This window comes from Somniosus microcephalus, unplaced genomic scaffold, assembly GCF_052327205.1.
Source record: "Somniosus microcephalus isolate GS21.2 unplaced genomic scaffold, FLI_Smic_1.0 unresolved_chr2, whole genome shotgun sequence".
In the NCBI taxonomy this organism is placed as follows: Eukaryota; Metazoa; Chordata; class Chondrichthyes; order Squaliformes; family Somniosidae; genus Somniosus; species Somniosus microcephalus.
The window spans coordinates 51867930-51895027 of record NW_028225180.1 but is presented as its reverse complement, the minus strand read 5'-3'; the positions used below and the strand labels follow the sequence as shown (position 1 = coordinate 51895027).

The 27098-nt window shown below is 47.1% G+C and overlaps 1 protein-coding gene and 1 pseudogene across 1 annotated transcript in view; one reads left to right on the top strand and one right to left on the bottom strand.

Annotated features, from left to right (window-relative positions):
- Positions 1-27098, bottom strand: part of LOC147092639 (NACHT, LRR and PYD domains-containing protein 3-like) — a 326912-nt pseudogene that overhangs the window by 166054 nt on the left and 133760 nt on the right.
- LOC147092640 (NACHT, LRR and PYD domains-containing protein 3-like) overlaps positions 1-27098 on the top strand; it is a 126212-nt gene that overhangs the window by 19779 nt on the left and 79335 nt on the right. The window contains exon 2 of the mRNA XM_085975969.1: positions 23787-23882. Coding sequence (XP_085832095.1) covers positions 23819-23882 — 64 coding nt within the window. The 5' untranslated portion in view covers positions 23787-23818. The remainder of the gene's footprint in view (positions 1-23786; positions 23883-27098) is intronic.

Here is a 27098-nt window from a genome sequence, read left to right as displayed (position 1 = left end):
TTGGCTCATTACAACCCATCACTGCCAATCAGACTGCCGTGCGATGCATCCCCTTACGGCATAGGAGCAGTATTATCGCATAAATTCCCTGATGGCTCGGAATGGCCGATAGCTTTTGCGTCACGCTCATTGAACTCAGCTGAGTGTAACTATGCCCAAATCGACAGGGAAGCACTCAGCCTGGTATGGGGAGTGAAGAAATTCAACCATTACCTACACGGACAAAAATTTACCTTGTTGACTGACCATCAACCCCTCATCTCCATATTCAACTCTAAAAAGTGTGTTCCCATTATGACAGTGCAAAGGCTACAGAGGTGGTCCCTTTTTCTAGGGGCACACCAATACAACATAGAATACAAAGGATCAAAACAGCATGGGAATGCTGACGGTTTATCGCGCCTACCGTTGCCAACGGTAGAAGAGGCACCTACAGTAGACCCAGTGGAGATGTTCCACTCAACCGTAGTGGAATGTCTACCAGTAACAAATTCTGCCATTGAAAAGGAAACGAGAAATGACCCGACTCTCTCACGGGTCTACGATTTAACAGTGAAGGGATGGCCAGCACATGGCGAACCACTGTTGCCAGCATTCTCGCAAAGAAGAGAACAGCTGTCAGTGTGCCGAGGAACCTTGATGTGTGGATCCAGAGTGGTGATTCCACCCAAACTCCAGGATAAAGTGCTAAAGGAGCTTCACGAGGGGCATCTGGCTGGAGTGAAAATGAAGAACCTAGCCAGGGCGTTTGTATGGTGGCCAGGTATCGATGGAGAGATCGAAGAAATAACCAAGAGCTGCCTAGGATGCCAGAAGGTCCAAAACGCTCCATCCCAAGCCCCTCTACATCCATGGGAGTGGCCCTCATCTCCCTGGCAAAGGGTACACATCGACTTTGCTGGTCCATTTATGGACTCAATGTTCTTAATCGCGTTGATGCACACTCCAAGTGGCCGGAGGTAATAAAGATGTCCTCCACCGCCATGGAAAAAACCATCAAAGTATTAAGGACCATATTTGCCAGGAATGGGCTGCCGGAACAAATCTGTTCTGATATTGGACCGCAATTTGTGTCCGAAGAATTCAGGAAGGTCTTAAAAAACAATGGGGTTAAGCACTACACGTCCGCCCCATACCATCCCGCCACCAATGGATTGGCTGAAAGGTTTGTCCAGACCTTCAAGAAGGCCGTGAAGGCCATGCGTAATGAAGACATAAAACTTCAGCACAAGGTGGATAACTTCTTGTTCGCATACAGGAATGCAACACACATGGTTACAAACCAAACTCGCGCCATGATCTTCAATAGAAGCCTAAGATGCCGGCTGGATTTGATCAAGCCCAACATCAGAAGGGACGTGGAGAACCGGCAATTTCAAGGCATGAATGAAAGGCCAACTAGAATCTTCCAGATAGGTCAACAAGTTTTGGCCCGGGACTACCGTACCGAGAAATGGCAGCCTGGAACTATCTGCACACGACTAGGACCTCTGATGTATACCGTGGACATCGGAGAAAGCATAATAAGGCGCCATGCTGACCAAATCTTAGTGTCATCCGAAAAGGGACAACCTACACCACAACTCTATACGCCTAACGATGAAGTAGAGATACCCATATCTACCTCCGATCCAGTGGTACTGGAACCCGACACTGGCATTCAAGCCGAATCAGCCTTGCCAAAAGAACCTACTACACCACCGAGGCATTATCCGGACCGAGTCAGGAAGCCTCCAGAGAGACTGACTTATAATTAATTAACTGCAGCAATGTATAGATTATTTTTCTTGTAACATGTGATTAATAATTAATTAAAATATTATGTACTGGTTAGCTAAAAGGGGAGGAATTGTAGTGTATGTGCCTTTAAGAGCCCCATGTGTACTGTAATGCCGGTAATGGCCACTCGGCTATATAAGCCTGAGTATTGTGTTGTATCCATTAGTTCCCCTCCAGACTTTGTTTAGTAAACACCTATCAAACCAACTCCCCTCTTCAGTGTCTCTATCAACACACAGACACAACACCCTGTTACCACGTCCTTAATAATAGATTCTCACATTTTCCCTACTACTGATGTCAGGCTAAGTGATTTGTAATTCCCCATTTTCTCTCTCCCTCTCTTAAATCGTGGGGTTACATTTGCTACCTTCCAATTCGCAGGAACCGTTCTAGAATCTATGCTATTTTGGAAAATGACAACCAGTGCATTCACTATCTCTATAGCCACCTCTTTCAAAACTCAAGGATGGAGGCCATCAGGTCCAGGGGATTTATTAGCTTTCAGCCCCATTATTTTCTCCAGTACTATTTTTGTACTAATATTAATTTCTTTCAGTTCCTCATTCTCACAAGACCTTTGGTTCTCCACTGTATCCGAGAAGCTTTTTGCGTCTTCTTCTGTGAAGACAGAAACAAAATATTTGTTTAATTTCTCTGCCTTTTCCTTAATTCCTCATTGTAATTCCTCCTGTCTCAGCCTGTAATGGTCCCACATTTACTTTTGCTAATCTTAGTCTTTTTACATACCTATAAAAGCTTTTACATTCTGTTTTATGTCTCTCGCTAGTTCAGTCTCATATTCTGTTTCCCTTTCTTTATCAATTTCTTGGTCCTCCTTTGCTGAATTTTTAAAATCCTCCCAATCCTTAGGCTTACTACTCTTTTTGGCAACATTTTAAGCCTCTTCCTTTGATCGAATATTGATCTAATACTATCTTTAGCTTCTCTTGTTAGCCACGCTGGGATCACTTTTCCTGTGGGGTTTTGTGCCTTAAATGAATATATATTTCTTGTAAATTATGTATTAATTCTTTAAATGCTAGCCATTACTTGTCTACCATCATACCTTTTGTTTATTCATTTTTATGGGATGTGGGCGTCGCTGGGAAGGCCAGCATTTATTACCCATCCCTAAATGCTGTTGAGAAGGTGATGGTGAGCTTCCTTCTTGAACCACTGCAGTACGTGTGGTGAATGTACTCCCACTGTGTTTTTAGGTAGGGAGCTCCAGGATTTTGACCCAGCGACGATGAAGGATCAGCATTATATTTCTATGTCTGGATGGTGTATGACTTGGAGGTGGTGATGTTCCCATGCGCCTGCTGCCCTTGTCCTTCAAGGTGGCAGAGGTTGAGGAGGGATTGGGAGGTATTTTCCCAATCTACTTCAGCCGAGTCGCCCCTCATACCTACGTAGTTTGCTTTGTTTAGATTTAAGACCCCAGTTTTGAATTTAACTAAGTCACTTTCAATTTCAATATAAAATTCAGACTCCGTTATACACTGGTCTTGGAGATGGCCTGGGCATAATGTTCGAGAGTCCCATTGACTCAGATACACACCAGTCCTGGAGATGGACTGGGGAGAAAGGTCAGAGAGAATCCCATTAACTTGGATAATGTCCTCCACACTATTACTGCAAATTGATTTACCCAGTCTATATGTAGATTAAAGTCCCCCATGTAGTGTGTGTGCCTTTAAGAACCCCCTGTGTACTGTAATGCCGGTAATGGCCACTCGGACTATATAAGCCTGTATATTGTATCAGTTAGTTGACCTCCAGACTTTGTTCAGTAAACACCTGTGAAACCAACTCCTGCCTTCAGTGTCTCTATTAACACATGGATACAACAGTGGTGACAAATTGGAAACGGGCTTACCAGCAATTTGACAGCACCTCAAGGACATTGATTCCTCAGACGTCCAAAGTCGAAGAAAAGCAAGAAAAAAAAACTGTGGTTTCACCAGCCAGCCGAGCTGGTGGCAGGTACTTCAATAATCCTTCCTGGGCGGTGGGCTGGGGCTCCATTGGCTGGCTCTGCAGCGAGGCCGAGCAGCAAAGGCGGATGCAAACAGAAACAGAGTGGGGGAGCGCTCGGGAGACGGCCGGCACTGCAAAGCAGGTCGGCGTTCGGACCAAGCAGAGGGGGGGAAAAGTCCCAGAGATTCCGACGGGAATGAGTCTCCACCTGTAAATAAAAAAAACGCGGAAAACAGCGTTGTCAGCGGCGGGAAAGCGCGGGAAGCGCCATTTTTCTTTTGCAGGGAAGAAAGGAAAGCGCGGGAAGTGCCATTTTTTTTCCAGGATGCCTAAGGCTGGCAATATTGATGCTTTCGATAATGATATAGAGGATTGGACCGCATATGTGCAAAGAGTGGAGGTATATTGCACAGCAAATGGAATAGAAAATGATAAAAAGGCGTCAGTACTTCTAAATCTAATGGGCGCAAAGACATACGGGCTGTTACAAAACTTAATCACTCCAGCCAAACCAAAGGGCAAGAATTTTAAGGAGATTGTTGATACCCTACAGGAGCACTTAAACACAGCACCGCTGCTGATAGCGGAACAATTCAAATTCTTCAGGAGGAATCAGCACAAGAATGAAAGTAACACTGATTACCTCACCGAATTAAGAAAGCTATCAAAGCACTGCTAATTCGGGGCAGGACTGGCAGATTCTCTTCGAGACAAATTTGTCTGCGGTCTCCTAAGTGAAGGAACACAGAAAAGGCTGCTTTCTGAGAAAGATTTGACACTGGACAAGGCTTTCAGTATGGCTGTATCATACGAAGCAGCCGCAAGAGGAGCTGCAGAGATACAGCAAAATACACAGGAATACGGCACCCATGAAATGACACGGGGATTTGAAAGATGTTATCGCTGCGGCAGAAGAACCCATGACCAGAAGGACTGCTGGTTCAAGGACAAAGCATGCAGGAAATGCGGAACGATTGGACACATTGCACGTGTATGCCGATCTGGACAAAGAAAATCCACGGACAGGAAAAAAATCAATAAGGAAAAGTACAGAAAAGAACAAATGATGACGGACAGTAGCTCCGAAGACCAGAAGGGCGATAGTGACTCCGGAAACAAGAGACGAAGCTGTCTCAAATTACATAATGTAATTGCCAAAGAAGATTACCAGACCATTTGGGTTACCCTCATGATAGCGGGGTCCTCAGTTCAAATGGAGCTAGATACAGGATCAGCTCTGACCGTCATAAATCGACGGGATTACGAGCGGCTATTTCTGCATATACCTTTAAAAGACACATCCATTATCTTGAAAACATATACGGGGCAGAAAGTATACCCCAAAGGATAAATAAGGGTGCCTGTTGTATACAACGGCAAGGAAATACAGAAGTTGTATTTATACGTTCTACAAGATGGTGGTCCACCTATGTTGGGACGTGAATGGATCAGGAAGATACGTTTAGACTGGCACTCCATTCAGGCACTGACGATGACCAGTAAGAAAAAAAATGATGATGACGTCATACCTGAACGATTAAAAGACATCTTGGCCAATGCAAAGGAAGTGTTTCAAGAGAAACTAGGAACCTTGAAAGGCATCACCACCTCAATAAAAGTGGAAGATGCGTCAATTCCCAAGTTTTTTAAGGCAAGACCGGTGCCATACGCAATTCGTCCAGCAGTCGAGGCAGAGCTGGAGAATTTGGAAAAGGCAGGCGTATTATCTAAAATAGATTGGAGCGAGTGGGCAACACCTATCATCCCAGTCATGAAGAAAGCATTGAAGAATGATAAATCTGAAGAACAGAGAAAAATTCGCATCTGTGGAGACTTCAAGGTGACTGTAAACCCGGTCCTTCACACAGTACAGTATCCTCTTCCGAGGATAGATATTTTCGCCTCACTATCCGGAGGGAAACATTTCACCAAAATTGACTTAGCACAGGCATACCTACAGATGGAGGTTGAAGAGGCCTCTAAACAGTATCTCACGATAAATACACACAAAGGCCTGTACCAGTACAATCGACTGGTTTTCAGAGTAGCATCAGCTCCAGCTATCTGGCAAAGAGCTATGGAGCAAGTCCTCCAAGGGATTCCAGGGACTCAATGCTACCTAGACGACATCCTTGTAACAGGAGAAAACGATAACGAGCACCTTGCCAATTTGGAGCAGGTGCTCACTAGGCTCAGAGAACAGGGCCTACGAGCAAATCGCCTCAAGTGCGAATTTTTCCAGAAACAAATATCATATTGTGGCGACATAATTAACAAGGAAGGGTTGCATAAATCACCTGAAAAAATTGAAGCGGTCATAAAAGCCCCAGCACCTGAAAATGTCTCACAATTAAGGTCATTCCTGGGATTAATTAATTACTATCATAAATTTTTACCGAACTTATCAACTCTTCTGCACCCTCTAAATGAACTGCTCCAAACAGGAGTAATTTGGAAATGGAGCAAAGACTGTAAACGTGCCTTCCATAAATGCAAAGCCTTAGGCCTAGAAATTCAGTTTGGGCCCACCAGCTCGCTTGCCAGCTGCGCGCGGAGCCACTTGCGCCCGCCGGAAATTCACTTTCAGCACCCCAAGTCGAAGCCGGCCACTATTCAAGGGTGTGGTCGCCCCCGCTTGGGGCGCTGAAACTGAATTTCGGCGCGCTAGGTGCCACAGCGCCACCCGCTGCGGAGCGGCAGGCTGCGGAACTGCAGGCCTTCCTCCCTCTCTTAAGGGGGAGGTGCCTGCAACAGCGAGATCGCCTCTCGCTAGTGCCGGCAAATGAGCCCGGCACCACAGAGAAGTGCCGGGCTCCCGGAAAACAGCTGGCAATGCCGCGGGGGGGGGGTGGAGGAGGCCGGGGAAGGCGGTGCGGGCAGGCGGCCGGCGAAAAAGTGGCCGGCCGCACCTCCGCCTTAACTCGCCCCACTAAGGCTGCAGGACGGCCCCATTTTCAGATCGCTGTTTGCGGCCACTGTGGAAGAGGCGGCCGCAACTAAATATGGCGGTCGGGCCGGTAGCAGGGTGGTAGCGGGGCACTGCGCACACCGATGACATCATCGGTGGCGGCGCAGCGCTACTGGCTAACGCCGCCATTACTGCAGCGCTGAATATCGGCGCAATCTCAGCAAGTGGCGCAAAAGCCCTCTTTGGGCGAAAACTGGGCGCTAAGCCTACTGAGTTTCTAGCCCTTAGTCACGTCCAAGGAAGTTTTGGCTCATTACAACCCATCACTGCCAATCAGACTGGCGTGTGATGCATCCCCTTACGGCGTAGGAGCGGTATTATCGCATAGATTCCCTGATGGCTCTGAGCAGCTGATAGCTTTTGCGTCATGCTCATTGAACTCAGCTGAACGTAACTATGCCCAGATCGACAGGGAAGCACTCAGCCTGGTATGGGGAGTGAAGAAATTCAACCACTACCTACACAGACAAAAGTTTACCTTGTTGACTGACCATCAACCCCTCGTCTCCATATTCAACCCTAAAAAGGGTGTTCCCATTATGACAGCACAAAGGCTACAAAGGTGGTCCCTTTTTCTCGGGGCACACCAATATGACATAGAATACAAAGGATCAAAACAGCATGGGAATGCTGACGGTTTATCGTGCCTACCGTTGCCAACGGTAGAAGAGGCACCTGCAGTAGACCCAGTGGAGATGTTCCACTCTACCATAGTGGAATGTCTACCAGTAACAAATTCTACCATTGAAAAGGAAACGAGAAATGACCCAACTCTCTCATGAGTCTACGATTTAACAGTGAAGGGATGGCCAGCACATGGCGAACCACTGTTGCCAGCATTCTCGCAAAGAAGAGAACAGCTGTCAGTGTGCCGAGGAACCTTGATGTGTGGATCCAGAGTGGTGATTCCACCCAAACTCCAGGATAAAGCGCTAAAGGAGCTTCACGAGGGGCATCTGGGTGGAGTGAAAATGAGGAACCTAGCCAGGGTGTTTGTAAGATGGCCAGTTATCGATGGAGACATCGAAGAAATGACCAAGAGCTGCCTAGGATGCCAGAAGGTCCAAAACGCTCCACCACAAGCCCCTCTACATCCATGGGAGTGGCCCTCATCTCCATGGCAAAGGGTACACATCGACTTTGCTGCTCCATTTATGGACTCAATGTTCTTAATCGCGGTTGATGCACACTCCAAGTGGCAGGAGGCAATAAAGATGTCCTCCACCACCACGGAAAAAACCATCACAGTATGAAGGACCATATTTGCCAGGAATGGGCTGCCTGAACAGATCTGTTCTGATAATGGACCGCAATTTGTGTCCAAAGAATTCAGGGAGTTCTTAAAAATCAATGGGGTTAAGCACTACACGTCCGCCCCATACCATCCCGCCACCAATGGATTGGCTGAAAGGTTTGTCCAGACCTTCAAGAAGGCCATAAAGGCCTTGGGTAATGAAGACATAAAACTTCAGCATAAGGTAGATAACTTCTTGTTTGCATACAGGAATGCAACACATATGGTTACAAACCAAACTCCCGCCATGATGTTCTTCAATAGAAGCCTAAGATGCCGGCTGGATTTGATCAAGCCAAACATCAGAAGGGAGGTGGAGAACCGGCAATTTCAAGGCATGAATGAAAGGTCAACTAGAACCTTCCAGATAGGTCAACAAGTTTTGGCCCGGGACTACCATACCGAGAAATGGCAGCCTGGAACTATTTGCACACGACTAGGACCGCTGATGTATACCGTGGACATTGGAGAAAGCATAATAAGGCGCCATGCTGACCAGATCATAGAGTCATCCGAAAAGGGACAACCTACACCACAACTCTATACGCATAATGATGAAGTAGAGATACCCATAGTATCTACCTCCGAAACGGTGATACTGGAACCAGATGAACCCGACACTGGCATTCAAGCCGAATCAGCCTTGCCAAAAGAACCTACTACACCACCAGAAACTACTACACCACCGAGGCGTTATCCGGACCGAGTCAGGAAGCCTCCAGAGAGACTGACTTATAATTGATTAACTGCAGCAATGTGTAGATTATTGTTCTTGTAACATGTAATTAATGATTACTTAAAATATTATGTACTGGTTGGCTAAAAGGGGAGGAATTGTAGTGTATGTGCCTTTAAGAGCCCCCAAGTGTACTGTTATGCTGGTAATGGCCACTCGGGCTATATAAGCCTGTATATTGTGTTGTATCAGTTAGTTGACCTCCAGACTTTGTTCAGTAAACACCTGTGAAACCAACTCCTGCCTTCAGTGTCTCTATTAACACATGGATACAACACCCCATGATTACTGTATTACCCTTGCTACATGCACCTCTAGTTTCCTGATTTATACACTGCACTACATTACAACTACTGTTTGTGGGCATATAAACAGTTCCAAAAAATGTTTTCTTCCCCTTGCTGTTTCTTAGCTCCAACAAAGCTGATTCTACTTCTTGATTTTTGGAGCCACGATCCTTTCTCTCTACTGTCTTTATCCCATCCATTATTGAAAAGGAGACAAAACTGTGCACTGTACTCCGGGTGTGTTCTCAACAGAGCCCAGTACAATTGTAGCAAGACTTCCTTGCTGTAGTACTCCAACCCACTTGCAATAAATCCAACATGCCATTCGCCTTCCTAATTGCTTGCTGTACCTGCATGCTAACTCTGCTTCCTGTACGAGAACACCTAAATCCCCCTAAATTTAATAATGTTTCACCATTTAAAAAGATTCTGTTTTTCCATTCTTCCTACCAAAGAGAATAACCTCACATTTCCCCACATTATGTTCCATCTGTTACCTTATTGCTCACTCACTTAACCTGCCCATATACCTCTGCAGGCTCTTTGTCTCCTCCTCACAGCTTACTGTCCCAGCTAGCATTGTATCATTAGCAAACTTCGATACATTGCACTCAGTCCCTTCATCTAAATCATTAATATAGATTGTAAATAGCTGAGGCCTAAGCATGATCCTTATGGCACCCCACTAGTTACAGCCTACCAACCTGAAAATTACCTGTTTATCCCTACTCTCTGTTTTCTGTCCATTAACCAATCCTCTATCTATGCTAATATATTACCCCCAACCCCATGACCCCTTATCTTTCGTAGCAATCTTTTATGTGGCACTTTATCAAATGCCTTTTGGAATCCCAAATATATTACATCCACTGGTTCCCCTTTATCTATCCTGCTAGATGCATGCTCATAAAACACTAATACATTTGTCAAGCATGATTTTCCTTTCATAAAACCATGTTTGACGCTGACTGATCATATTATGATTTTCTACGTGCCCTGTCACCTGGATTCCAACATTTTCCTGATGTCAGGCTAACTGGCCTGTATGTCCCTACTTTCTCTCTTCCCCCTTTCTTGAAGAGTGAGGTTACATTTTCTACCTTCCAATGTGCTGGGACTGTTCCAGAATCTAAGGAATTTTGCAAGATCACAACCAATGCATCCACTATCTTTGCAGCCACCCCTTTTTTTAGAACCCTAGGATGTAGGCTGTCACGTCCAGGGGATCTGTCAGCTTTTAGTCCCATTAGTTTCTCAAGTACTTTTTTCCTTGTACTGATATTAATTACTTTAACAACAACAGAAAATGCTGGAAAACTCAGCAGGCCAGGCAACATCCGTGGAGAGAAATTAGAGTCGACGTTTTGGGTGAACCCTTTTTCAAAACTGGAAAGGAAATTAAATAGATCGAAGGCAGGGCTGCGATAGAACAAAAGAAGTAAAGAGACATTAAGAGGTATTCAAAACCAGACGAGATGGTAATAGGCCAAGTGGAGGCAAAAGACAGCTCAGATTAGGTGTGAAGTGTACTGGCAGAAAGAGATGTGGGAGAGAGAAAAAAAAAGGAAAGGGGGGAAGGAAAACCCAAAACAAAGGGGTGGAAAAAAAATATAAGTAAAAATGTAATGGGGCCGAGGTTATGAGCTGAAATTGTTGAACTCGATAGAGTCCGGAAGGCTGTAAAGTGCCTAATCGGAAGATGAAGTGCTGTCCCTCGAGTTTACATTGAGCTTCCATGGAACAATGCAAGAGGCCAAGGACGGTGAGGTCCGAGTGGGAATGGGGCGGTGAATTAAAATGACAGGTGGCCGGAAGCTCGGGGTCATCCTTACGGACTGAACGGAGGTGCTCCGCAAAGCGGTCACCCAATCTGCGTTTCGTCTCCCCAATGTAGAGGAGACCGCATCGTGAGCAGCGAATACAGTATACTAGATTGCAAGAAGTACAAGTAAATCGCTCTTTCACCTGGAAGGGGTGTTTGGGGCCCTGGACAGTGGGAAGGGGGGAGGTATAGGGGCAGGTGTTACATCTCCTGCGCTTGCACGGGAAGGTGGCAGGCGAAGGGGTGCAGGGGCTGATAGAGGAGTGGACTAGGGTGTCTCGGAGGGAGCGGTCCCTATGGAATGCTGAAAGGGGAGGGGAGGGGAAGATGCGTTTGGTGGTGGGATCACTTTGGAGGTAGCGGAAATGGCGGAGGATGATCCGTTGAATGTGGTGGCTGGTGGGGTGAAAGGTGAAGACAAGGGGAACCCTATCTTGGTTCCGGGAGGGAGGGGCAGGGGTGAGGGCAGAAGTGCGGGAGATAGAACGGACACGGTCGAGGGCCATGTCAACCACGGTAGAGGGGAATCCTCGGTTGAGGAAAAAGGCAGACATGTTGGAAGCACTGGTGTGGAAGGTGGCATCGTCAGAGCAGATACGGCGGAGATGGAGAAACTGGGAGAATGGAATAGAGTCCTTACAGGAGGCGGGGTGGGAGGAAGTGTAGTCCATGTAGCTGTGGGAGTCAGTGGGCTTGTAGTGAATATTGGTCGATAACCTATCCCCAGAGATGGAGACGGAGAAGTCGAGGAAGGGAAGAGTCAGTGATGGACTATGTGAATATGAGGGAAGGGTGGAAATTGGGGGCAAAGTGAAGGAAATTGTCTAGTTCGGGGCGAGAGCAGGAAACTGCACTGATACAGTCATCAATGTATCGGAAAAAGAGGTGAGGGTGGGGACCCGAGTAGGACTGGAACAAAGAGTGTTCCACATATCTCACGAAAAGGCAGGCATAGCTAGGACCCATGCGGGTACACATAGCAACACCTTTCATTTGGAGGAAATGAGTGGAGTTAAAGTAGAAGTTGTTCAATGTGAGAACAAGTTCAGCCAGGCGGAGGAGGGTGGTGGTGGATGGGGACTGGTCGGGCCTCTGTTCAAGGAAGAAGCGGAGCACCCTCAGGCCATTCTGGTGGGGATGGAGGTGTAGAGGGATTGTATGTCCATGGTGAAAAGGAAGCGGTTGGGGCCACGAAACTGGAAACTGTTAAAGTGGCGGAGGGCGCCTGAACAGTCGCAGATGTAGGTGTGAAGAGACTGGACAAGGAGAAAAGATAGAGTCGAGATAGGAAGAGATAAGTTCCATGGGGCAAGAGCAGTCTGACACGATGGTTCTACCAGGGCAGTCCTGTTTGTGGATCTTGGGAAGGAGGTAGAAGCGGGCTGTGCGGAGTTGGGGAACTATGAGGTTGGTGGCCGCGGGGGGAAGATCTCCAGAGGAGATTAGGTCAGTGACAGTCTTGGAAACGGTAGTTTGATGTTCGGTAGTGGGGTCATGGTCCAGGTGGAGGTAGGAAGAGGTGTCGGAGAGTTGGCATTCAGCTTCCACTAGGTAGAGGTCAGTTCGCCAAACCACAACAGCACCACCTTTGTCAGCGGGTTTAATGACAATGTCGGGGTTGGATCTGAGAGAATGGAGTGCTGCAAGTTCACAGGGAGGTAGGTTGGAGTGAGTAAGGGGAGCAGAGAAATGGAGACGGCCGATGTCATGGCGGCAGTTAGCGATAAAATGATCTAGAGAGGGTAAGAGGCCAGGGGGAGGGGTCCAGGTAGAACAGGAATTCTGCAAGCTGGAGAAAGGGTCAGTTGTGCGGGGGGAAGACTCCTGGGCAAAGAAGTGGGCACGGAGATGAAGGCGGCGGAAAAAGAGCTCAACATCGTGCCGAGCTCGAAATTCATTGAGGTGGTGGCGTAAGGGGATGAAGCTCAGGCCTTTGCTGAGGACTGATCGTTCGGGGTCAGAGAGTGGAAGGTCAGAGGGGATAGTGAAAACACGGCAGGGGGTGAGATTGGGAGAAGGGGGGTCCGAGGAAAGTGAAGGAGAAGGAGGTTCCGGAGGGGCATTGGTGTCCAAGAGTTGATGAAGCTTGCGATCCTTGACATCGGAAAAGAAGAAAAAAGTTTTTCGTTGAAGCGTCAGATGAGTCGAAGGATGAAATGGAACTGGGGACCTGGACAGCTTTGAGAAAGAGTGCGCTGGTGTTGCTGAAGAGAGAGGTCGAGAGTGTTCATGTGGCACTGCATGGCATTGAGCGTGGATCTCGGGATGCGGTGAGAGCAGTAGTTCGAGGAATGATGAATATCTTGGAGATATTCTTTAAGTTCTTAATTACTTTAAGTTCCTCACTCTCATCAGCCCCTTGGTTCCCTGCTATTTTTGGTATGCTATTTGTATCTTCTACTGTGAAGACAGATACAAAATATCTGTTTGAAGTCTCAGCCATTTCCTTATTCCCCATTATAATTTCTCCTGTCTCAGCCTCTATGGGACCAATGCTTACTTTTGCTACTCTCTTCATTTTTACATACTTTTAGAAGCTCTTGCAAATTTTATGTTTCTTGCTAGTATACTCTCATTCTATTTTCTCCCTCTTTATCAATTTTTGGTCTTCCTTTGCTGGTTCACAAAATAAAACTTCCAAATGCAATTTCACACGCTAAAGGTCTACTTCTGTAAATAGTATTGAAATCCACTTATCATTTATTACACGATTAGGGACAGTCAGAGGTTGATACCATAGAAACCTGGAATCATACAGCCCAGAATGAGGCCATTCGGCACAACGTGCCTGTACCCGTTCTCTGAAAGAGCAATCCAATGTGTCCCACTCTCCTGCTCTGTCCCCAGAGCACTGCTAATAATCTCCCCTTCGTGTATTTAACTAATTCAGTTTTAAAAGTTACTATTGCCTCTGCTCCCACCACTCTTTCAGACATTGCATTCCAGATCATAACTCGATACCTAAGAACAGATGGAGGAGGGCCAACAGGCCTCGGTACAGGAGACCTTACCTGTAATGATCAAAAACATGTCATTCTATAGTGGACACTAGGTGGAGCAGTAGAGCTGTGTAGAGCTGTATATAGCTGTATGTATTAAGACTACACTACCCAGCTGTATATATATTAAGACTACATTACCCATGAGGCTAGGCTACCCACAAGGCAGCAGTCAAGATGGAAGCCTCTACAGATATTGTACCTAGTCCACATGGCTCAATAAAGTAACTAGCAAAAGCTAGCTGTGTTCATAATAAGAATGTCTATTTATTAATGAACATAACATGGTAACAGGGTGGTGAAGATCTGCTGAAAATTGTGAAAAGCGACATGGAGAATTTGAAGCCACCAGACCGTTTGAATCTCACAGAAAAAATCGACTACAATTGGCAGACTTTTAAACAGCAATTCGAACTCTACATTGTAGCCATCGGATTCGGTACAAAGCCAGACGCAAGGAAGATAGCGTTGCTGCTCACGGTTGCAGGCCCACAGGTGATAGAGGTATTTAATACATTTGTATTTAATCCAGCGGAGAACAGAGAAAAATTAGAAGATGTGCTAAAAAAATTTGATGCACATTGCTCTCCCAAAAAGAATGAGACGTATGAAAGATACATCTTCCGTTCTCGGACACAGCAACAAAATGAGACTTTTGATAGCTTTATAACTGATCTGAAACTGAAAGCATAGACATGTAATTTCTCTGAGCTCAAAGCATCCATGATTCGTGACCAGATTGTGTTTGGTATTCATGATAAAAAAAGTCAGGGAACGTCTGTTGAGAGAAACCGAACTAAATTTGGAAAATGCGGTGAAAATATGCCAAGCCAGCGAGCTAGCTCGAAAGCACGCGAAGACTTTCAGTGAAATCAATAATGATGCGAATGTAATGAGTGACAATGCTGCTGTCGGTGCTGTGTCCTACAAGGGGAAGAAACGTGGGCAGAACAGAAATGAAAAGCAATCGGAGGATGAAATTTTTAATTGTAAACACTGTGGTTACAAACACCGGTTAAGACAATGCCCAGCATTTGGAAAAATGTGCACAAAGTGTAATGGAAGGAATCACTTTGCCAAACAATGCTTTTCAAAAGTAAAAACGACGAAAGGGCAACGAGTTAATGTGATTGAGGACACTGATTTAAGTGAGACATTTTTTGTAGGAATGGTGTCATGTGACGATATCAAAAAAGATACAGAAAATGTGCAGCCCTCAGAAATAGACAATGCTGAACATAAAGTTAATGCAGTAAAAGAGGACAAATGGATGATCCCACTGCAGATAAATGGAGCATTAGTTACATTGAAACTGGACACTGGGGCAAAAGCAAACTTAATCAGTATGAGTGACATAAAAAATATGAAAGAAAAGCCCAAAATACAGGAAAAGTCAGTACTACTGAAGGACTATAATGGACAGTCAAAGACAAAGTGTATCATCTCATGTTTTCTGTTGTGGCTGAAAGACTTGATTCGATACTAGGTGACAAAACTTGTGAAGACTTAGAACTGGTCAAGAGAGTCTACCGTATAAACTGTGCCATAAGCAGACCAGATGACTCAGGTGATGAAGCAGAGAGCCCATCAAGGATGAAAAGGCCAAAGGGTATCCATGTCTTCAAAAAGCCTTGGTGTGGAGATGCCGGAGTTGGCCTGGGGTGGACAAATGTAAGAAATCACACAACACCAGGTTATAGTCCAACAGCTTTATTTGAAATCACAAGCTTTCGGAGCGCTGCTCCTTCTTCAGGTGAAGTGGAGAAATGCATAAAGACACAGCTTATATAGTCAGAGAATCATGTCAGATGTTTACAGGTAACCTTTCCAACTGCCATTTGTCACACCTCGGCAGAGAGATAATCACAGCAGTCAAAGGTGTGAATGGTGTCCAAACAGGTCAGTCAGGGAAACATTACATCAAAGAACAATGAGGTGGGGTCACAAGGGGTCAAATATTGCAGATGCTGGGGTCTGTATGAAAAACAAAAAAACAGACAAAAAACATTTTTTTTGGCTGGAAATCACAGCAGGTCCGGCCGCATCTGTGTAGAGAGAACAAGCCAATGTCGACTCGAGTCTGGATGACCCTGCATCAGGTGGGGTTACATGTAGCGTGACATGAACCCAAGATCTCGGTTAAGGCTGTCCTCATGGGTGCGGAACTTGGCTATCAGTTTCTGCTCGACGATTTTGCGTTGTCGTGTGTCTCGAAGGCCACCTTGGAGAATGCTTACCCGAAGATCGGAGGCTGAATGTCCTTGACTGCTGAAGTGTTCCCCAACTGGGAGGGAACACTCCTGCCTGGTGATTGTTGCGCGGTGTCCGTTCATCCGTTGTCCCTGAGGGATATCCTCTGTGCACCTGGCTGATGACACCGCTCCGTTCGCCCAGCACCCCTGCTGAGCTACGATATAACGAGAGCCATCAAGCTACCAGGAACATCGTTGAGCACACAAACGGCGTGCTCAAGCAACGGTTCCACTGTCTGGCCCATTCTGGAGGAGCCCTGCAGTACTCGCCTGAGCGAGTCTCCCACTTCATTGTTGTGTGCTGCATGCTGCATAACCTTGCAATCCTCAGGACCCAGCCAATGCCACCAGACATTGGAGCACCAGAGGAGGAGGAGGAGGAAGATGAGGAGGATGATCATCAGCAGCACCAATGCGGGAGGGAGGCACAAAGTGGAAGGGCCGTCTGTCAAAGGCTCATAGCAAGTCGCTTCTAGGCCCCCTCTGAGGGAATGGCTTCTGCCATTCAAACAACCTGAATGAAACCATCCGCAACCCCTAAGCCGGTCAAGGCAACAATGAGTGCAAAGACCAAACATGTACATTTTGAATACAGACACTTCTTTATTTCACAAACTGCGTCTCATTTCTGCATGACAAAGTAATAGAAAGAAACACAATAAAAAGCAATCATTCACATAACTGGCTCTCACCACCTGGAGACAATGTCCAAAACAGTAACAAAAATTTGACCACGAACCTCAGCCTTCAATAAAACAACGAAAAACATTTTGCCACACCTCCGACTTTTTGCCCTTCGAGGGTGATCTGCTTCCCTTACAAAATTCCCCCCTTCCCGCCCTGCAGCTACTTCGCAATGGGACCCCAGTGGCTGGAGCAAGGCTGGGGGAAGGCTGCAGAGTGTCAGAAACTGAGACTGCAGATGCCCTTGAGGGATGGCCTGGACCAGCTCTGGGCCTGGAGGGCCCGGCTGCTGAATGCTCCAACTCTGCATGGGCGGCAGCAGTCTGTCCTACAGGTGGTGGCAACTGCAGTGGAGATGTGCCAGTGGTGGCAGCAGGAATGCTGTAATCTTGAGAGAGGACAGTAACTCCCTGCTCGACCGACACACTGGCACGCCCACGGGGCAGCACTTCAGCATCCGGAGCAATTTGATGGAGCATAGATTGCAGGCCTGCTGCAGCGCGGTGAGAGCCCCGGGGAAATCTGCCCAATCCAGCGAGGGTGGCAGCAGTCAGTGCTCTCGTGGCCTCAATCTGCATCTGCATGAGACCAGCCACTGACTGCATTGCAGCACTTAGCATTTGCGTGGCAGCCGCCTGTGCTACAGCGAAGTGCTCCACACTACTTGCCAGTGATTCAATGGATTCGGGCATCCTTGCCACTGCAGCCATGAGCTCACTGTGCCTTTGCTCCACCTGGGCGCTCATTTCGGTGAGAACCCGCTCCTCATCTGCGTCCGGTGCAGCAGGACTCGAGGCCATACTCTCCCTCCGGGGAGAAGGCCCCCCGAGCTTCCCTACCCCCCCTCACGTTGCTGCAGCCCGCTGGGTCCTGGAGCTTCATCCTCATCAGACCATTCCCCCCTGCTCCCCTCCAAGGAAGGCGTGTCTCCAGTATGGGCATGGGCTGCCTCGGTAGAGGTTGGCGCTGATAGTCCGGTTTCCTCTTCCTCCTAACCTTCAGCTTCACTTTCACTGGCAGCTTGAGGGCCCATCTCCTCACCTGGCGAATCACCATCTGAAAGCAGGGAGGTACAAGAGTAGCTTTAGTGTGAGGACAGAGTGGCAGCAAGGGAGGCATGAGTGCAGCGATTTAGTGATTTGGATTGAAAGTGTCAAAGGCTGCTGTTGTGAGGAACAAGTGGAAGGAGAGACGACAAAAAGGTCCACTTACCATTGCTGTCCAGAACAGGTTCGGCATCTCCAGTGGCGACGGGACCAATCACCCGGCTTGCCACAATCCTGTGGATGCGCTGCTCAAGATCGCTGAGGGCTTGAAGGTGAGGCTGCCCTCCACCGGTCTGTTGCTGCTGTCTCCTACTATGAGGCAGCTTGGCCTGCAAGAAAAAGGATGGCGTCTGAGTAAATATGCAGCCATGATCTTGCCTGAAATGCCTCCCATGGCTGAATATCCCTCACTGTATGCAGCCATGATCTTGCCTGAAATGTCTCCCATGGTTGAATAGCCATTACTGTATGCAAAGTGTGGAATGTGCGTCTGTGTTTGATGAAAGGGCCATAGGTGTTGGATGAGTGTTGGGCATTGGGGCTTTAAAGACCCTCTGGCCATAAAGTGAGGTTGAGATGGAGGGATGAAGAGGTTTTGAAAAAAAGCCACTCACCCTGACGACCCGAGTGAGGTCGTTGAACTTTTTCCTACATTGCACATGGGTCCTAGGCACATTGCTGCTTGAGGACACTCCCTGAGCCATCTCCCTCCACACTTTTCTGTACTCGAGTGGCAAAGGCCTCCTGACACTCTCTGGGTACAGAATGTATCCTCTGCACACCACCCCGCGAACCAGAGCCTCCAAAGCCAACTCGCAGAAGTGCTGTGCTCGCTCCCTAGCCCTTTCCATAGTGTCTGGCTGCTAGATTTAGCCACGTGTCTGCCCAGGCCAAGATTCAAGGCTCCACTGAGCAGGGTGTGGCTGCAGAGCAAGATCGACCCTCCCCTTTAAGAACTGACCGGCGCCAGTGTGTTTGTGTTCAATCGTTAACTGACAGCACCTGCGCTGCGCCCGCCCTCTGAGGTAGCGCCAGATTTAGCGCTCCAATCACCTCCAGGGGCGATAAAAGCCAAGTTTGCTGTCGGAGGGTGATAATTAGCGCTAATCTTTGCGCCTGGCTAATAATTGTGCCCCAAATGGGGTGATACCGAATTTCTCCCCTGCCCCGATCACGATATTTAGATGCGCCCCCTGATTTAACGCCGGTTGCTATGTGCGACCGGTTCAGGGGGGCCTACCTGCGGCGGTAGAGGCGCTAATTAAAGGTGAGCTGTGGGGCGGCCATTTTTGTTACTGGCCGCCTGCCAGCACCTATCCGTGCTGCCGTCCCCAGCCTCCTGAGCCTCCCCCCCGCCCCCACAGTGTGCCGACTGTATTGCAAGAGCCTGGCACTTCTCCTCGGTGCCAGGCTCTTTTGCCTCCAGTAGTGTCGCGCTTCCCTCTGGGGCGCTCCAACTGAATTTCCGGCGGGCGGCCACGACTGCGTCTGGGTAGCTACTTTTAGCGCCCTGGCGAGGCTGGCGCCCCAAACGGGGCTATAGTGCATTTCTAGGCCTGAATCTCTCAGATTCGGCCTACACCTGAGGTCCCCACCATCACAGAAGCCAGTCTTCAGCCAATTCGAAGCACTCCATGTGATATCAAGAAATGGCTGAATGCACTGGATACAGCAAAAGCTGTGGGCCCCAACGATGTCCCGGCTATTGTGCTGAAGACTTGTGCTCCAGAACTAGCCGCGCCTCTAGCCAAGCTGTTCCAGTGTAGCTACTACACGGGCATCTATCCGACAATGTGGACAACTGCCCCATATCTCCTGTCCACAAAAAGCAGGGCAAATCCAATCCAGCCAAATACCGCCCCATCAGTCTACTCTCAATCAGCAGCAAAGTGATGGAAGGTGTCATCGACAGTGCTATCAAGCAACACTTACTCACCAATAACCTGCTCACTGATGCCCAGTTTGGGTTCCGCCAAGACCACTTGGCTCCCGACTTCATCACAGTCTTGGTCCAAACATGGACAAAGGAGCTGAATTCCAGAGGTGAGGAGAGAGTGACTGCCCTTGACATCAAGGCACCATTTGACCGAGTGTGGCATCAAGGAGCCCTGGGAAAACTGAAGTCATTAGGAATCAGGGGGAAACCCTCCATTGGCTGGAGTCGTACCTATTACAAAGGAAGTTTGTTGTGATGATTGAATGTTAATCATCAAAGCACCAGGATATCACTGCAGGATTTCCTCAGGACAATGTCCTAGGCCCAACCATCTTCAGCTGCTCCATCAATGACCATCCCTCCAACATAAGGTCAGAAATGGGGATGTTCACTGATGACTGCAGTGTTCAGCGCCTTTCGCAACTCCTCAGATAATGAAGCAGTCCATGCCCGCAAGCAACAAGACCTGGACGAATTTCAAGCTTGGGCTGATAAGTGGCAGGTAACATTCGCACCACAGAAGTGCCAGGCATTGGCTATCTCCAACAAGCGAGAGTCTAACTGCTTCCCCTTGACATTCAACGGCATTTTCATCGCCCAATCCCCCACCATCAACATCCTGGGGGTTACCATTAACCAGAAACTTAACTGGACCAGCCACATAAATACTGTGGCAACAGAGGCTAGGTATTCTGCGGCGAGTGTCGCACCACCTGACTCACCAAAGCCTTTCTACAAGTAAGGAGTGTGATGGAATACTCTCCAGTTGCCAGGGAAAGTGCATTTCCAACAACACTTAAGAAGCTCGACACCATCCAGGACAAAGCAACCAGTTTGATTGGCACCCCATCCAATACCTTAAACATTGTCAATCCACTTCCTGTATACCCTGGCTGCAATATGTACCATCTACAAGATGCATTGCAGCAACTCACCAAGGCTTCTTCGGCAGCACCTCCCAAACCCGCGACCTCTTCCACCTAGAAGGACAAAGGCAGTAGATGCATAGGAACACCCCCACCTCCAAGTTCCCCTCCAAGTCACACACCATCCTGACTTAGAAGTATATCGCCGATCCTTCATCGTCGCTGGGTCAAAATCCTGGAACTCCCTCCCTAACAGCACTGTGGGAGCACCATCACCACACGGACTGCAGCTGTTCAAGAAGGCATCTCACAACCACCTTCTCAAGGGCAGTTAGACATGGGCAATAAATGCTGGCTCGGCGGACACGACCACATCCCATAAGCGAATAAAAACAAAAAGTTTATGGGATGGGTAACGGAGGACATAACATGGAATAGGATGCTTGATGAGACCATATCGAATGAAGCGGGAAGGGAATGATGGACAAGGAAGGGTTAGACACCATGGTCACAGTCACAGCGGTTGCAGTTTCTGACTGTTCAGGGCAGATTAGAGTTACATGGATACTGCAGTAGAGAAACAGTCCATTCGGCCCAAGTGGTCTATGCTGTGCTTATACTCCAGGGGAACATTCTCCCACTCTAATTACATCTTGACAATGTATCCACATATACGTTCGAGGGCGTTAGACTCGCGACACCAATGTTATATAACATTCAGAACGCTGGAGATCCAATCCTCCTGGAATGAATGGAGCAAGTTTGTTGCACTCCCCTCACTTCAGAAAAAAATGAGTTCATTCACGTTGGACCTAAAAAGGATAGATCAGGGAGTTTTCAAATGGTTAGAAGTTAGGTACTGTGGAGGAGCAGAGAAACTAAAGGTCCAAGTACTGAAATCACTAGAAGCTAGATGATAGGTACCAAAAATAATTAAAAGTCTAATGGATTGTTGGGCTTTATCTCGAGGGCTGGAATACAAAGGGGTAGAAGTTCTGCTCCAGCTGTACAGAGCTCTGGTTAGACCCATTTAGAAAACTGTGTTTAGTTCTGGGCACCGCACCTCGGGAACAATATCTTGGCTTTGGAGGTGGTGCAGCTCAGATTAACCAGAACGATACCGGGGTTAAAATTTTAAATTAGGAGGATAGATTGCACAGACGAAGCTTTTATTCCCTTGATTATACAAAATTAAGGTGTGATCTAACTGTGGTGTTTAAGATGATTGAAGGATTTTCCAGGATAGAAAGAGTTAAACTATTTCCCTTGCTGGAGTAATCCAGGAAAAGGGGGCATAACTTTAACTGCAGAGCTCGGCCGTTCAGGCGAGATGTTAGAAAGCACTTCTTCAGACACAGTGTAGTGGAAATCTGGAACACTCGCCCTCAGAAAGCTGTTGAGGCTCAGTCAATTGAAAATTACAAAACTGTGATTGATAGATTTGTGTTAGGCAATGGTATTTAGGCTTATGGGGCCAAGGCGGGGAGATGGAGTTAAGATACAGCTCAGCCATGATCGAATTAAATGGAGGAGCAAGCTCGAACGAATGAGTGGCCTACTCCTGTTCCTATATTCCTATGTCTGTATGCCTCTATTTATAAAGCCAATGCTCCCATATTCTTTTCTAAAAGCCTTATCATCCTGTCCTGCCACCTTCAAAGATTTCTGTATGTACACCCCCAAGTTTTTCTGTTCCTGCAACCCCTTTAAATTGCACCAGTTTATATTGTATCGCTTCATTCTTCCTTCCAAAATGCAGCTCTTCACACTTCTCTGTATTAAAATTCACCTGCCATGTGTCTGTCTATTTCCTCCTGAAGTCTTCTGCTATCCTTCTCACGGTTTACGACTGTTCCGAGATTCATGTCATCGACAAAGTTTTAAATTATGCCCTGTATACCAAAGTCCAGGTCAATAAAATGTATGCAAAGGAGCAGTGATCCTAATACAGACCCCTGGGGAAACCACTGTATATTTCCCTCCAGTGTGAAAAATATCGGTTCACATCTACTGTCTGTTTACTGCCCTTTCGCCAATTTAGTATCCACGCTGCCACTGCTCCTTTAATATCATTGGCTTCAATTGTGTTAACCAGGCTATTATGAGGTACTTTATCAAATGCCTTCTGAAAGTCCATATACAGAACATCAACTGTATTACCAGCATCAACCCTCTCCTATGTCATCACTTAACTCATTCAAGTCAGCCAGATTTGATTTGCCTTTAAACAATCCATTTTGGCTGTCGCTAATTAACCCATGTTCTTCCAAGTGACTGTTCATTTTGATTTGAATTTTTGCCCCTAGAAGCTTCCTCAACACCGATGTTAAGCTGAGTCACCTGTAGTTATTTAGTTCATCACTCCTTTGTTGAACAGGAAGTAACATTTACAACTCTCCAGTCCTCTGGCAACTCTCCCATAATCAAGAATTGGAAAGTTGTGCTAGAGTGGGTGACATTTCTACTTTGAGCCCTGTCAACCATTTTAGTACATCGTCCTAATCGATTTATATCCTCTCCAATTTCTCTACCACCTCCTCATTTACTGTACGATTGGCAGCATCCTCTCCGTTAGTGAATACGGAGGCAAAGTGTTAATTTAGTACCTCAGCCATGTCCTCTGCTTCCACAAGATGATTACCTTTTTGGTCGTTAATCGGCCCCAACATTCCTTGGACTGTTCTTTCTCGCTTTATATGTTTATAAAAGGCGTTAGTGTTCCCGCTAATCATTTCTCATACATTCTCCTTGCCCCTCTGTTGTTGCTGTTGTGTGTTTATTACACTAGTGGCAGCGTTACTGAAGCAGCAAAGTGCTGAATTTTACAAAGTCTCAAACTGGTTATAAATTAACTGAATCGCTTTTACATTTCCACAGTGGGGAAAGGAAAGGGCGCTGATAGTTTCAATGGACACACGTGCGCGGGCACACACACAAATGGAGAATTATGATTATAACACAGCAGTCAATCCACCAGTTGTATATTCACTGTTTTCTGAGATGCCAGAGCTAACAGCTGCTGTACTGATGGGGGAGGAGGGATTTGATATCATGTTTAACAAGGCAACGTCTCCTTCTCATTTTAATATTTCCATCTAACCCTCCTATTATTATTATTATTATATTTGTTACAGAGCATCAGAATCTGGGAACACCTGTCACCACCATGGCTGAAGGTCCAAACAGGGGAGAAGATCCAACATCTTCAAAAAGAATGAGAATCGACACAGGTAGGTTCACAAAACACCTTAAAATACAATTTATGTCCAGACAAAAGTTCCAGATCTCGTGCCTGAACCTGCAGCTCACACAGGAAGAGGGAACAGGAGAGGGGCTGAGTACAAAGAGGGGAGTGAGTGACCATCTAGAGGGACACCGCAGTCACTGGTGGAGGGAGCCCCTGAATACTGGAACTGTCCAATAGATACCTGGTATTGGGGACTGTAAGGTGGATAGAGACAGTGACTCCGAGAATCCACTTCCTGAACAATAGTTTGACTCCAGAGAGCAGGTGGTCACCCCGAGTGGGGCGGGGGTGAGAGGCAGGTGGGGCACAGGAATAGGGGAGCGATACTGGTGGCAGATTGTATAGTCGGGGGAATAAACAACCTCTTCTGCAGCCCCGAGCATGTCCCGAATGGATTGTTGCCTCCCTCGTGCCAGAGGGAATAACATTCTGGAACGGGTGGGGCCATCATTGGGAAGGAAAGGAGAGCAGAAAATAGCCATGGTTGGAACCAGTAACATGGATAGAAATACGTTTATAGAGGGGCTATTAACACTTAGCCACTAAACTAAGAAACCAGGCCTCAAGCTGTTGATCTCTGGATTGTTTTGCACTGGGCCGCTTAAGGAGGGAAATATGAGGCAGGTCAATGTGTGGCTGCAGGGCTGGAGCAGGAGGGAAGGGTTCACATTCTTGAGGTGCTAGAGTGCGTTCAGGGAGAAGGGACGGGACGGCTGTGATCTGAACCCACCAACAACAATGGTTTTACAGAATAGGTGAATGGAGCAAGGTTTCAGCTGATGACTGTAGGGTGGAATTAATAAAAATGTGGGTGCTGAAACAGAAGATTTACCAAAGAGTGAAAAGTTACTGGCTGGAAAATGGAAGGAGGATTTGAAGTAGTGAGAGATAAAGTCACTTGTTTTTAAAAAAAGAAACGGGGACAAGTCAACATTCCAAGCATTGGAGCTGGTATTGAGTGTGGTGTATGTGAGTGTACAAATCATTCCAACCATTCAGAGGCATGAGAGATGTGATCTAGTATTGATTGTGGTGTATGTGAGTGTACAAATCATTGCAACCATTCAGGGGCATGAGAGATGTGATATAGTATTGATTGTGGTGTATGTGAGTGTACAAATCATTCCAACCATTCAGAGGCATTAGAGATGTGATCTAGTATCTATAAGATAGGGCCTGGGTTTTCACAGGGTTCAGAGGGAAATGTTTCTGGTGATAACATTTTGAGGGAAGAGCAAAATATTTGTGGGCTCCAGTATTAATAAAGCGTTCAACGACAGCGCAAGAACAACAACAACAATATTGCGTTTATATAGCACCTTTAATGTAGTAAAACATCTCGAGGTGCTTCACAGGAGTGTTACCAATCAAAATTTGACAGTGAGTCACATAAGGAGATATTAGGACAGGTGAGCAAAGGCTTGCTCAAGGAAGTAAGGTTTAAGGAACGTCTGAAAGGAGGAGAGAGAGGTGGAGAGGTTTAGACCATACAGTTGTTCCAGGGAGCTATGTTAAGATGGAATCCATATGTATGCAGTTCAGCAATAGGAAGGGAAATAGCACAATTCTCATTGGTTTTGCAGGCCAGCAAGCAGTGGAGGGCAGATAGAGGTGGGACCGGGGAAACTAGTTGTGGAGGATGCAATTTTGGGGAGATACAAAATATTTCCTTAACTTTCAAAAATGCTGGTTGAAGTGAGAATGCTGATGTACTAGAGGAGGATGTGGATCAATAGTTAGAGATCACTGTAGAGAAGGATTTGGATCTGAGTAAAATAGCCGAGGTGGAGAAGTCACTGGGCTCAGAAATAATGCACCCAGACTGTTAAATGAAGTCAGAGAGGCGATAGGAGGGACTGACCACAACATTTCAACCCACGTTTAATATCAAAAATATACAGGTGGACTGAAGGAGCCCAAGTGATGATTCTGTTAAAATGTAGAGAGAGGATCAATCTGGTAACCAGAGACCATTGTGTAGAAACTCCTCAAATCTGTTAATCCAGTTCGAATTAGTGAGCATTTAGTGATAAAGAGAATGATGAGGGGAGGCTGGAACGGATTAGCTGTAGTAAAGTCGTATATGACAATTTTACTAACAATAACGGACAGGTAAATACCCTTTGGTCCATCCAGCCTTTCCCAGGCAATTGCGAAACTTTGTCGCCCTATCCCAAACAAAACCATGTGACATCCTGGGGTGGTGAAAAAATTCAGGTAAAATCATAGGCCAATTTGGGGGATGAAAATACGGGGAATTTCTCTCCAACCCATCTAGGCAATTGAAACTAGTCCAGCAGATCAATCTTACACTCAATTCCCGGAAGTGTCTTCCTGTTGTAAGAGGTGATGTCCGCCCCAAACAGGAATAGGTCCAGCTCTCGCCTGAAGAAATTCAGCGAGTCAGCGTCCACTGCAAGAGAAGGTATCCTGTTCCAGAGGTCGACTGTTCTCTGGGAAATGAACCACCGCCTGACATCTAACTTAAATCTGGCCTTCCACAACATAAAATTGCCGCTCCTGGCCCTCCCTAAGCTATTTAATTGGAACAAATTGTCAACTGGAACACAATCGATTCCCTTCATCATTGTATAAACCTCAATCAGATCACCACCAAGACTTTGTGGCCTAGAAATTCACTGGTGCCCCGTTCAGTCTCGCCAGGGTGCCAGAAGTACCGCCCCAGAAGGAGTCACAACCACCCGCCGGAAATTCAGTTTCAGCACCCCAGATGGAAGCGCAGCACTACTCGAGGCGCCCCGCATCCCGCTTGGGGCTCTGCAACTGAAAATTGCAGTGCAACATGCCACAGCGCCACATGCTGCGGCACCGCGCGCTGCTGTACTGCGGACGGCGGCGCGAAGAGGTGCTGGAAGGCAGCCAGCAAAAAAAATGGCCGCCACGCACCTCAGCACCTCTACCGCTGCAGGTAGGCCCCCCTGAACCGGTCGTAAATTGCGACCGGCATTAAAGTAGGGGGCGCTACAAAATTTTGCGATTGGGGCGGTAGCGGGGCCCTGCGCACACCGATGACATAATCGGTAGCGGCGCAGCGCTAACGGCTAGCGCTGCCATGAGCGTCCCACTAAATTTAGCGGGAGGCGTGGCCAGTGGCATTAAACCCACTAAGTGCCCTCTTTGGGCACTAACGGGTGGCGCAGCCCACTGAATTTCTAGACCTGCTTCTCTAAAGTGTAGA